We start from the raw sequence: 13,167 nt of genomic DNA, 5'->3' as shown, positions 1-13,167 counted from the left end.
TGCCACCTCCTCCCCGAGCCCCAGCAACTCAGGCTCCCCACCCCACCCTGCCCTCCAGGGGCAACTCCGATGAGCGCAGAGATGTTCAGTGCAGTGTTGTTTACAACAGGGAAACAGAGAAGACCAGCACATTGGTGTCGGCCCCACGAGGGGACTCTGCACTGAGCTAACAAGAACCAGACAACTCAGGACGTTGTGCTACACACAGAGGCTGAGTGACGATGATGTGAAAACACCCACAAAACAAGGGTGCCCAGCACGGCGTTGGGTGGGACCAGCCACACCTGTGAAAGGCCACCTTTCTGGGCAGAAGTGGGCAGAGACAGGCCTGCAAAAGCCACAGCTGACACCGGTCGGGGCAGGAGCTGCCGACCTGGAGCCTCACTGGAACCCTTCCGTGTTCTCTCCCAATGGGAATGGTGTCTAGTGTTAATTCTGGAATAAAAAAATGGACTTAAAAACATATATGAGTGTATTTTCCATAATTCAAAACCTCTAAATGAGCTGAAAGGACCAGAAAAAGCACCCTGGCCTCTTGCTCAGGACGCCTGAAACCCACAGCTTCACCTCCCCGACCCTGAACCTGTACCCGGGGCCACCGCGTCGGAGAGGGGCATGAGGACCCTGGGGTAAGATGGGCCCGGGAAGCCCAGGGACCGGAGGGGGCCAGACAGGGCCCAAGGCAAGAATGCTCGGCCTGTTGGGGATTGATGGTAGCTATTTCTGTCCAAGTGCCCCCTGGGTCCACAGGCCCCTGGGACCACTAGGCCTACCCTAACCCCCACAGCCAGTGGCCTCCTGCCCCTCGCTGGTCCATCCACTCCCCAGGAATACTCTGGCAAGTGCTGAGGCCAGTGTGCCCTGGAATGCAATCCCAGCTCTGACACCGCCCCCATGGCAAGTGCCTTGGCCACTCTGTGCCTTGGTTTCCTCATCTGCCCAACAGGGGCAACGGCTGTTGCCCCCCACCCACAGGCTCCAAAGGGTGCACATAAGACACATGTAAGACATTTGGTCTGCCACCTGCACACAATTCAGTGACAAATATTAGGTAAAACTGGCATCTCTATGTCTCTGATCTCCTTTAGAAGTTACGTGGTGAGCAGATGTTACCTTGGAAAGCAGGGGGAAATAGCTCAACATTTAATGCAAATCACAACCACAGTGAGCCCTGCCGGGGTAGCTTGGTTGGTTGGAGCATTGTCCTATACACCAGAAGGTGGTGGGTTCGATCCCTGGTCAGGACACATGCTGGGTTGCGGGTTCCATCCTTATCAGGGCGTGTATGGGAGACAACCAACCAATGTTTCTCTCTCCTCCTTCCTTTCTCTAAAAATCAATAAACTATCCTCAAGTGAGAATTTTTTTAAAAAGTGAGATCCCACACAATCCCCACCTGCACAGCTAGACCCAGCCGTCACAGGTGCTGGTGAAGACGCGGAAAAACTGGAGCCTCAGGCGTGGCAGGTGGGGTGCAAAACGGGGCAGCGCCAGCCCCCCAAACACTGTACAGAGTTACCACCTGGACCAGAAACCCCACCCGACGTGCACAGCAGCAAAACGGAAAACGCGCGTTCACACAAAAAGCTGCGCATCCACATGCACGGCGGCCGCCTTCCAGGAGCCAGAGGGTGGAGACGACCCCCGTGTCTGAACACGGAGGATAAACACACCAGGCCGTCACACACGCCGGGGTGTCACTCGGCTGTGAAGAGGAGCGACACACTGACACTATAGCGTGGAGGGACCTGGAACATGACGCTCCGGGAGAGAAGCCAGACACAAAAGGCCACGGAGTGCGTGATTCCGTTTGTGTGAAGTGTTCAGGACAGGCCGACCCACAGCAAATGGGCCGAGGGCAAGGGGGGAGGGCTGGAGGAAGCTGCTAAGAGGGGTGGGGCTCATTTTGGGGTGATGGGAATGTTCCAAAATTGACGGTGGTGATGAGTGCACAGCCTTGTGAATACACCAAAAAACCAGTGGACTGCACACTTCAAATGGGTGAATCCCACGCTATGCAAATTTTCTATCAATAAAGCTATTTAAAAGTTCCCACATTTATATATGACTTCTTGAGACTAAGGATTCACATCCTTAAGTGGTTGAAGACCTGTGATGGAGAGTTTGCCAAAAGCCCTGGCCAGGTGACTCTGCTGGTTCAAGTGTTGTCCCCGGACGCCACGGTTGGGAGCACCATCCCTGGTGAGGGCACATACGGAAAGCAACCAATGAACGTGTCAATAAGTGGACCAACAAGCTGATGTTTCTCTCTTTCTCCCCCTTTCTATCCTTTCCTCTCTCCCTCTAAAATCAATCAATACATTTTTTAAAAGAAAAAAAAGTCTGCTGATTTAAAAACTCAAAACAGGCCCTGGCTGGTATAGCTCAGTGGACTGAGTGCCGGCCTGTGAACCAAAAGGTCACTGGTTCAATTCCCAGTCAGGGCACATGCCTGGGTTGTGGGCCAGGTCCCCAGTGGGAGGCGTGCAAGAGGCAACCACACATTGATGTTTCTCCTCTCCCTTCCCCTCTCTGAAAATAAATGGATAAAATATTTGGAAACTCACAATGGCACTTCCTAGAGCCCAGGCCATCCAGGCATGGCCATGTTAGTGACAGGAAACCACCAGAAGCCACATCTGATGCCAGCAGGCTGTGATCCTAAGTGCTACCCATTACACAACCTGTTCCCCAGCCCGCAGCTCCAGGTGAGCTGGCCTCCATCAGTGCATACTGTATGGGGAGGAGGGCCCGCAGTGGGAGGTTTCAGGTTTTCCAAGAAAGATTCCGTGGTCACAAGCCCACTGCTCCGGGCCCCTCCCCAGCCTGCCTGCGCTCAGACTTATAGCTGACAGTGGAATTTCAAGGCCGTTGAGGGTTTGGGGGCAGAAGTCAGCTCCAGGCCCAGCTACGACCTGGGAGGAAGAGGCAAAGACGATGCCAAGTGGATGGCTAGCAGCTGGCTGCAACATGCCAGGAAGGGGGTGGGGCAGCGCCGGAGTCAACACAGCCCCAGACAGCTGCAAAGCTGGCTAAGGCCAAGTCACTGTTGACACTGGCTGCACATGTACCTGGCCAGCTGAGTGGACAGGCAGCACCAGCAGCTGGACCTGCCACAAACTGGCAAGAATAAGCTCCCAGCCCTGGCTGGCATGGTTCAGTGGACTAAGCGCCCTCCTGTGAACCAAAAGGTCGCCAGTTCAAATCCAGGTCAGGGCAGACACCTGGGGTTGGGGATGTGTAAGAGGCAACCGATCAATGTGTCTCTCGCACATCACTATTTCTCTGTCACTTTCTCTCTCCCTCACCGCCCCCCAAAGATAAACAAATAAATAAATGAAAAGGAGAAACTCAGGGCTGTCCTTTAATAAAAAAGAGAACAAGCTCCCAGCACCACAGGGCAGGCCCGGCAGCCCCACTTCCCCTGTAAAGACACCGACCACATCCCACGTGCTGGCCACGTACTTGCTCACTGACCTCCACCCACGACAAGGACAAACCTTGAAAGTGACTGTATGACACCAGGGCTCCCTGACCCTCTGGCGTCAGTTTTCCCCCCTCAAAAATGACTGTGTGACCGTGGGTGTGATCGTCATCATTTCCTGGACAAATGGGACAATGGCTCCCAAGGCCCTTTGTTCCTGATACGCAAAAAGGTCTTTGGTGTCAGGGCTTCTGACCCCTCATCTCCACCTGGCCTGATTGCCAGCACCCTGCCCCCCTCTCCTGTCAGTGTTGGGGCCAGAGGAGCAGGGGTTCTGTCGACCTCTGACCCCCCCAAGGGCTGCGCAGCCTTATCCGTCCTCCCTGGCTGTGACCCTATAAGGCAGGGGTGTCTGTTCAGCTTTGCCACCCCCAGCCCGGGGTTCCCCAAGTACTATGTTCAGGACAAACAGCAAATGCTAGGCAAGTAAATAAATATGACTCATCTACAACATGCCCGTCTGTGTTATACTGAACCCAGAGGATGTCAGGGGCCCAGGGTCTGCAAAACGTCCCCCAACACCATGCCTTAATTTTCTCATTTGCAAACTGGGGTGAGTGGGTGCTCGGTAAGAGTTTCCTTCCAAAAGGGAGAGAAACTGAGGCAAGGAGCAGGGTGGGGCCATCAGTCCTACATGCAGATTCAGGCTGGTGTCCACATGCAGGGGGCAGTCAGGACCACTCAGGGGACATGGCTGGCCTCATCCTGAAGAGGTGACATCTGCTGGATTTCATTCCACCAAAAGGCACCACCATCCACAGGGCCAAAACGAGGCAGGAGGCAAGGCTGCCCCACTCAGCCACCTGGGCAGCTCCCCGGAAGGCAAGAGGGCCAGGGAAGGGAGGTGGTTAACTCTCCCTCCCTTCCTAGAAGCTGGTGTGCCTACCCGGAGGGTGCCATCCCTCCCACCTACTCTGTCCCTATCACTCTTACTACAGCTCCTGGCTTGTCCCCATGGGTCCAATTTCCTGTTCTTTACTTCATCTGTGAGTTTTCTGATGGCTTGAACTGGTCTCTGAGGGCTGCTGGGTCCCAGCATCCTTTTCTCCAAGTGAGGCTGAGAGGGAAGCCGCTGGCTTTGGGTCCCCAGAGACCAGCACAGGGTGGCTGGGCCTCGCCTCCCCCTGGGAGGGTTCCACGACCTATCCAGGAGCCAGCACCCAGAGGACAGCCACCTTGAGGCCACTCCTGTGTGCTGGCGTGTCCACAGCCTGGTGGAGCCTCAGCAAGGTTCCTTCCAGCCACTCCTAGAGGTCGGGGCAGGGCCCAGCTGGCTAAGGATGGAATGCAAGTCCCACCGGCCGCCCTGGCTGCCCCCAGCCACCATCTGGTTTCCATCTGCCCAGCCCAGCTCGGCCAAACTTCAAAGGATGCCCCGCCCGGCCACTTCCTCTGCCCTGGCCCCACTCTCGGGAAGGCACCAGAATGGCCTGCTTCCTCCCCGCCCCTCCAGAGCCCCAGGGTGCACAGCCGTCCAACGTGGCCACCTCCTCAATCAACTGCCCGGGCCTCAATAAACTGGACTTCACTCAAGAGACCAGATCGACATGTCACCAGGCCACACCCACAACCCATGCCGAGCCAGGTCCAGTGGCACAGCCTTTGCCTGGGCCATTCCCTCCACTCTGAAATCCTCTCCTCATCTGCTCCTCTTCTGTTTGTCCTTCTGGTACAGACACCAAGAGCCCCAAACTTCTCCTTCCTGGCTCATGACTCCCATATTCATGCATTTAACAGCCAGCTAGCCTACCCACGGGATCTCTCCCACCCAGCTTGGCACCTGTAAGGTAGGAGGCAAAGGCCATCCGGGCCAGCTGGAAGGGTCCCAGTAACAGCCGGGTGTGCCCCTTCTTCTACAGCCCTCATTACGACACATGACCCACCTGCTTGAACTGCTCCTCGTATGTCCAGTCCCCGTGGTCAGGAGGCTGTAGCTGGGGTGTGACATGGGCAGCTCCTCCGGGGTGGGCTGGGCCGGCCCCTGGGCGCTCCTGGCTGCCCAGCACCCGGGGCCCACCGTCACCACCACGGAAGGCCTGGGGCAGCGGGGCCTTGCGGGGGAACAGGGCTGCAGAACCCAGGCCAGAAGAGCTCGGGGGCCCGAGCCCCTCCTCGTCTTCATAGTCTTCCTCATCCTCTTCCTCGTCCTCCTCCCCCAAGTCTTCCTCCAGCTCTTCCTCCTCCTCTTCCTCCTCTTCCCATTTCGGCTTCCTGGGACGGGCAGAGAGCAGAGGTCAGAGGAGAGGGCTCCAGCTCACCCCTGCCTCGGGGGCAGTCCAGCTCCTCACTCCAGCCTGGTTTCCCTCTCTCCACACAGAAAGGCCGGGCCTCACCTGCCCCAGCTGCTGAGAGGACCGGTAAGCGTGGTGTGGGCCACACACCTCTTGGTCCCAATTAGCTTAGACCAGCTATAGCTGCCCCTCTGACATAAACCCCAGCCCCCACCTAGTGCTAACTGGGTCTCCCTCTCCTCTCCCTTGTTGCACAGGCTACCTAGCTAAGCCTTGAAAAGGCCAAGCTGGTTCCTGCCTCAGGACCTTGGCTCGGGCTGTTCCCTCCACTAGGCGTGCTGTTCCCAGCTTTTTCCTAGGAACTAACAACATTTTGCCCATCATTCTAGAAAGTTAATCCTGGCCGCCCCCCTCCCCAGCACCCCTGCTTCATTTCCTTACCAGCCCCAACCACAGCCTACTACCACCCTGCTTCTTTGCTTGTTAAAAAGTCTTCCTAGGAAGACCCCACTGGGTTCTTGGGAGCACCCAGCTCAGGGCCCACTCTTTATTTCATTGGGACTCCAATGAAATAGACCCCAATGAGCCAAGCAATACCCACCTGGTGCAGGCCCCACCCAACCCACCAACCTAATCTGTCCCTGACATTGAATCTGCTGTAGCCTCACTGAGCCATGGTTTAAATTAAGGTGCCACAGTGCGGTGACTGTGGTGGGGAGGGGAGTATAAGGGGACTAAGTGGTAATGGGAAAAAATATAATTAAAAAGTAAATTAAAAAACTAGAAGCTTGAAAAAAATTAAGGTGCCAAGAGCACTACAAACGCTGATCCTCGGCCACCTTCTTGGCACTGGGCACAGTGCACATGTTCAACAGCCACTTATGACTTGTGGCATCCATAAGGGACAGCACATTTGGAGGACATGTCCATGGCCATCCAGAAAGTCCAAAGGGTGGCACTTCCCTGGGGGGTTTTGCCCTGCTCTCATATCTCTGCTCAAAGACCCAGACACCATTCAGTGTGTGAAGACTGCAGACGCTCACTCACAGGCCATCATCAGAGCCCACATCCTCAAAGTGCCCGTCGCCTTCGGCATGTCCTGGCGCCTCCCTGCCTCGACCTGGTGAGGTTGGTTCCCCCTCCTGAGCAGTGTCTTCCTCCTCCGAGCCAGGGGGCCCGTCCTCAGAGCCACAGGGACTGGGTGCAGGTCCAAGGCCTGCAGCAGCAGCCCGCATGGCAGCCAGCGCGGCCATCTGTGCCTGCTGCATCCGGGTGTTCTCGGGGTCTCTGTCCTCGTCCAAGGCAGCCCTGGAGAGGGCTGGGGGGCCAGCAGGGGTCTCAGCCAGCAGCGGCTGCCGGGACTCCAGCTCCTGGCGTGCTCGCTGCTGCCGCTGCAGGAGTGTCTCCATCACAGCCTGTAGCTTCATGGCCCTCCGGGCTGGGCCACCCCGGGCACCAGGGGTGGGTGGCAGGGGTGGCCCCTTCGGGGAGGGGGCCCGGCCGCACTGCAGTGTGGGGGCCGCGGGGGAGCTGGGACAGTGCAGGGTGGCGGGGGGCAGGGGCCGCTTGGCTCAGACTGAAGGCTGGTGGGGCATGCCAACAGGTGGCACCTCCTTCTCACTCTGGGCACGGAGAGGCGGTAGCTGGTGTCCAGCTCATTAGTGTGTTTGCAGAAACCTGAGGGCAGCAAGAGAGACTGTCAAATCATACTGGGCTCCTTAGCACCATGCACCCCTCTGAGGTTGGATCACAAAGGCTTCTGGGAAAACCTCCCCTGTCCACTCCCATCAGGATACAAACCTGGAGGCTTCACTGGAGGAGGAAAAGCACACTCTCCCCATCTATCCCCTCTCTCTGCCCTCCAGTGGGCTGGGAAGCAGGGTTACCTAGCACTGGGCTCCCAAGGATTTTGAGGCAGCCCCTCAAAGAAATATGCAGTCGCCAACTTCATTGTGGGTTATTGCTACACAAACAGAGCGGGGGGGGGGGAACGGACAGGATATTTCTGGCCTCTGATTGGCTACAGCTGGCTGCCAGGCACCAGAGTCCAGGTGGGTTCTGGGTTCTGATTCCAGGTTCTAGGTGCTGCTGCTGCCCAGCCCCAGAGGGCTCCAGGTACCCCAGTCTCTCATGGGCTAACGGAGAAAATGGCTAGTCCAGACTGAGTGCTTGCTATGTATGGGCCCTAAGCTAACCCTTCCCTGCTCATGCTTTCAGTCCTAAGCTTCAGCTCCTCTGGAACTCAGTTTCCCCATATGCAAAATGCTACCCTATCTGTACCCACCTCACTGTGCTCAGGCAGAGATGAAGTGAGTTTATGATGGTGAAGATGGGTACAAAACAGACACCACGTTATGTCAGTGGTAGGAAAGTAGGCACTAGACCATCCCCATTTTATGGATGAGGGAAACTAAGGCTCAGAGATGTCCAGCTAAGTGAGGTCTGGGTGCCATCAGAACCTCCCCCACTGCCCCAGTGTGCTCTCTGCAGGGGACTCCCCCTGCTCTTTGGGACCCCAAGTAGAACCAATGTCCAAAAATGTAATGCACTCTGTCCCTAGCCTGGGGTCCCTCCAGTTTACCACTGACCTTAACTGCCAGGGCCTCCAGTGGCCTTGGAGAGGGACCTGGCACAGGCAGGCTCCACCAGGGCAGGAGGATTCAGGTCTCACCCCAGCCTCCACTCAAGCTCAGGCCACACCCACACCTACCCAAGCGACCAATAAAACAAATGGGCAGAACTCAACAGGCCTGGTGGTGACACCCTAGATACCACAGAGACAGTGGGGAGGGCAGGGGGGTCCTGGAGGCGGCCCCGAACACAGCAAATGAACCCCCAAAGGCTCTTAACCTGCTCCTGGGGCAGAAGGGTCTCACACAGGAGGGGCCAGTGGGTCTGAGGGGCCAAGGCTCCTGGTTCTAGCTGACCCGAGGTCACCACTATGGTGACCTGCTAACAGGAACCTGACCCCACCAAGGAGACTTGCAGTGTAGTCCTCCCCAACTTCAGTCTTGGGAGGGACCCTACAGAGGCACAATGAAACCAGTGGACTTCCACCTCCTCCAGGCCCCCTGGGGCTCCTTGGGTAAAAGGGCAATGGGTAAAAAGTGGGAAGGGACATCCCTTGAAGGACCTCAGTATCCAGCAGGGGTCTCTGGGCACAAAGGCCCTATTAGAGGCCACAGTGCTGGAGAGTGACCAGCACAGCAAAGCAACACCCATCCCCTTCTTCCCCGTACTGATGGTCATCCCCCACCAGCTCCAAGAAGTGCTGAGAAGACATTTTTCACCCATTCACCCAGTGTCTAGGGGCCACAGCCCCTCGCTCACCTTTGACAACCTCAAGACAAGCCCCCTCCCACGGAAACACTCCAGGCAATGCCTTCCACCACTTTGGGGGGCATAAGGAAAAGGCCAGAGGAAGCTACTCCCCCCCAACGCTGCCCCTGCCTGGCCTGCTGGGTTTAATGACCCTTCCGGGTCAGGCGGTGGGGGAGGGGAGAAGGGCAGGCCTCCGGGCTGGGTCTGGAGGGGGCAGGTGGGAACCCAGGAGCCCCCTTGGGTTGGGCCTGGGCCCTCTCAAGGCTGCCATTAACCCTGAACTGGTAGCACCCACCCCCACCCCTCCCCCCAAGAGCCCTTTGTCCTCGGCCCCTACTCCCACTTTATGACAGTCCCATGGGAAAGACATTCCCAGGCAGGAACCTCGCAGGGTGGGGGGTGCTGGGTGGTCGTTAAGACCTGGCTGGGGGGTGGTGAGGAGGGATCGGGCCACGCCCTCCCCCTAATGCCTCTGGGAGAGAGAGGTCACCCGCTCAGGCCCGGCCAGGGCCTTGCAAAACACAGTTATTTAAAGAGTTGTGCAAGGCTGGGGCCCGCGGGTGGCGAAAGGGGGCCCTCACTCCACAGAGGGAAGAGGAGGGGGAGGGTGGGGCAGCAAGCTGGGCAGGGGGCTAGGAGGGTGGGGAGGGGGCGGCCTGGAGGAAGTGAGAAAAACACTGAAGAAGAAATAAGACGACAAAAACCCCAGTCCCGGTTTCAAACGCTTCTTGGAAAGCGGCCGATTTGCATGGGGGGGGGGGGGCAAACCCTCGGTCCGGGAGACTGAAAAACGGAAGATTATTGACAAACGCGCAGCCCGGGGTCAGACACCAAACGTTGGAATTGACAAACGCGCGCTCCTCGCGCTTCCTGAGCCCGCTTTGTGTCTGGGGGGCACTGAACGGGGGAGGGGGCTTTCCCCGGGGATCTCCACCAGAGAGCCAGGTCCCTGGCCGAACCCACCCCCGAGTGCGGGCACCGCGTTGTCCCCTCCAGGGGGCCCTTTCTGCCCGGGGCCGACACTTTATAAATAAACTGTCCAGGCAGGGTAGGGTCACTAGGGAATTGCCCTCCCCACTGGGGCTCCCACTCCCCTCACAACTCCAGAATAAAACACCAGATTCCGGGGAGAAAAAAAATGAACTAAGCACCCAGAGCGCAGCCCCCAGCGCGCGCCTAGAGACCATTTCCTTCCGCTAGAGGGGGAGCGCAGTTGCGACCCCCGATCCACCCCGCGCGCGCGCACACACGCGGGCGCGCCCCTATGCAACGCGGTAGGGGGTGAGGTCAACAAGGGGTGCAGAGAGAAAACGACCCAACTCTGACCCACCAGGATCGTTTTCATGGAACGGGACTACCACCCAGGTCCCTGCCCAACTTTGGGGACCCCATCACCGCGGACCGAAACCCGCGATTTAAAAGGCCAGCGTCCGCACCCCAGCCTCACCGCGCGGGGCCCGCTCCCCCGGCGCATGCCCCACGCCTGGCGTCCGGCCCTGCCCCGGCCGCGCTTGGCCTCCGGCCCGGGCCGCAAGCTGCGAGCTGCAAGCTCCTGGCCACCGCCGGGTTTGCGCCGCGCGCCGACTCACCTAGCAGCCGGCCCAGTCCGCGTCTACACCCCCATCCGACCCGATTGGTAAAAGTCTCCCTGTGCGCGGCCTCCCCCGCCCCTCCCCTCCCCCCCACCGGCGCGCTCACCGCCGGGAAGACAAATCACCGGGTGACAAATCGCTCTCAGATGCAAATACCTCGCGGGTGATTCAGCGCCGCGGACTGAGACGCGGGGAGGGGTCTCGCGAGGCCCCCTCCCCCTTCCCGGACGGCCCCGGTCCTCCCCGCGCTTGGTCGGACCACGCACGACCAGCCCTGGGGTGTTGGGGAGGGAAAGGAGAGTGGACGGAAATTCTCGGGTCGCGGCCCCTTTAAAAAATAATACATAATAAAAGTAAGGGGAACACCGCCGCGGGAGGCCCCGCCCCCTGCCTAGGGACGGTGGGCAAAGTGCGCACCGCCTCCGGGAGCGCACAGGGCACTGAGCGCTGAAGACGCGGGTGGAGCTGGGAGCGTCCGAAGTGTGGGGGAGGAGGAGTAAGTTGGGACGACCAGAGCGGCGTAGGAGAGTTCCCCCGCATCTTACAGAGCACCCGGGATGGACCTACCAGGCTCGCAAGTGCACTCCTGTCCCCTGAGCGTCCGGGTGCGAGTGACCTGGGCCCCCCAACCCCAGCTGAGCCTCGGTTTTCACGGCTGTAAAATGGGGATTCGAAACCCGGGGAAGAACTGAGCTATAGTGACGAGAAATGAGAGCGGGGCGGGGCCGGAGAGAGAAGCCAGAGTATAGCTGGGGGCTGTCGCACGTTAGGGAGGAGCCCTGGGGGGGGGGAACGGCTGCCCAGCGCGGAGCAAAGCCCCTAATGAGTCGGTTGCCACCTTCTGTGCTGGATCTGGGGTGGGGGGTGAAGGGGCTGGTTGCGAAATCGAGGCGAGCTCTAGCCCCGACTGTCACCGCCCCTTAAGGACCTGACAACCCACCTAGGAGAAGATCCTCGTCTTAATAATAATTTAATAATTTTCATATTCTGAATGCTTAGGTTCCTGGCCACGTACCCAAGGCAATATTCAACCCTAACATCTTTAGGTAGTGGAGACTAAATATCCCCATTTGGAAGAGCCGAAACTGAGGAACAGAGTAGGTGGGAAAGGGGATGGGGATGTGGGCTCAGCCTGAGGGAGTTGCAGATTTCAGCCCAGGTAAGTGGGGGATTAGGGGTGAACACGGGCTATCCAGAGGGCCCCACTTCTCAAGGGTACCCACCGGGTGGGATTCGACTCCCTCATCTTGAGTTTTGGGGTTGGATCTTGTGCAGTGCCTCGCTTCCCCTAAAGTACACAGCATTGCCATCTTCTCGGGGTCATCCCTCCACGTCGCCCCTCCCCCCACCCAAATTGTAGCGTTGCCTGTAGTCTAATTGCAGCAGGTGGCAGTGAAGCCTCCACCTTTTAGGCTTTTAAACACCCAGCCCCAGCTGTTGCCCCACCCCCACCCCCAGGTGCCTGGGGAGGGGTAATTTAGAGACCCAGCTAAGCCTCTCTCCTTCTCTCCCTCTCTTCCTCTTTCTTCCTCTTTCTCTCTCCCTCTTCTCACACATTTTATTCCATCTAAAGTTAGGTATTTTAGTTATGAGATGAAGAAAATCATCACATTAAAATGGCAACATTTCTGAAAAATGGATTTCACATTTATGTGATCGGAGATCGACTTTCCATCTACCCCGAAAACAACTCCACCAGTCCAGAGCTACAGGCCACTCAGTCCACAGCCATAGCTAACATGTGGTGCCCGTGCAGGGAGAGGGCCCCAGAAAGGGCTAGACCCAGACCAGTCTCCAAAGTGCAAGGAAGCCCCCTCCCTCCACACCCAGAAAGAGCCAAGCAGATCAAATGTACCCCTGCCTCATGCCAGGTAGGTGAATGGGACTCCCTTTGCCTCGGTTTCCCCCTCTGTAGAATGGATCGATATTAATTTATTCCTCACACAGTAGTTTTGAGAACTACATTTCCTCTGTTACATGGGAAGAGGGCAGGGTAGGGGGTCCCCTGAGGGCAGGAAGGGTGCTGCCCTCTCCCTGGCACCTTGCTGTAGTCCATACCTAGCTAGACACAGTTTCCCCAGAGGTGCCCTGCTCAGGAGGGTCAGTGACTGCAAGATTCCCAGCTGCATCCCAGGAGGGAGTCCTATTTTTAGCCCTGGGAGGGAACTGGGAAGTGATACAGACTTGCTGGCTCTGCTGCGGGTGGCCAGCAGCCCCAGGTTCCCTCTGGGTCCTGGCCGTGTGATTTTAGGTTAGTCCAGACATCCCTCTGGTCTCTGTTTCTCAAGATGGAAATTAGGTACAGCAACCCCAGTCTCATAGGTTTCTTAGCCAGACCATCTTGTGGGTCCCCTAGTGCTTTGGAGAGCCCCACCCCACAAAAGAACAGCCTGGTCATCACGCAGGTCCTTAGCCCATCATTCAACCTGCTCTCCAGTGAAGGAGGGGTAGGCATCCTCTAAAAACACCCAAATCTCAAACTGCCTCCCTTTCCACATTATTCCTACTCAAACATACCTACGTATTCCCACTTCCCCGG

At 57.7% G+C, this 13,167-nt stretch overlaps 1 protein-coding gene across 8 annotated transcripts in view; it reads right to left on the bottom strand.

Moving 5' to 3' along the window:
* The window catches only part of ARID3A (AT-rich interaction domain 3A), a 37,172-nt gene extending 25,894 nt beyond the window's left edge, over positions 1 to 11,278 (bottom strand). For 2 of the 8 annotated variants that reach the window (XM_037139035.2, XM_053658437.1), the window contains exons 1-3: positions 10,785 to 10,944; positions 6,763 to 7,392; positions 5,368 to 5,695 (exon numbers count right to left, since the gene is read on the bottom strand). In XM_037139035.2, the coding sequence (XP_036994930.2) occupies positions 5,368 to 5,695; positions 6,763 to 7,142 (708 nt within the window). In that variant the 5' untranslated portion in view covers positions 7,143 to 7,392; positions 10,785 to 10,944. The other 6 variants (XM_037139037.2, XM_037139036.2, XM_037139034.2 and 3 more) reach the window with 6 other exon arrangements.
* Positions 11,279 to 13,167: the final 1,889 nt, after the last annotated feature.

This window comes from Artibeus jamaicensis, unplaced genomic scaffold, assembly GCF_021234435.1.
Source record: "Artibeus jamaicensis isolate MK-2021 breed Jamaican fruit bat unplaced genomic scaffold, CSHL_Jam_final scaffold_537, whole genome shotgun sequence".
NCBI lineage: Eukaryota > Metazoa > Chordata > Mammalia > Chiroptera > Phyllostomidae > Artibeus > Artibeus jamaicensis.
This window is presented reverse-complemented; position numbering and strand designations above follow the sequence as displayed.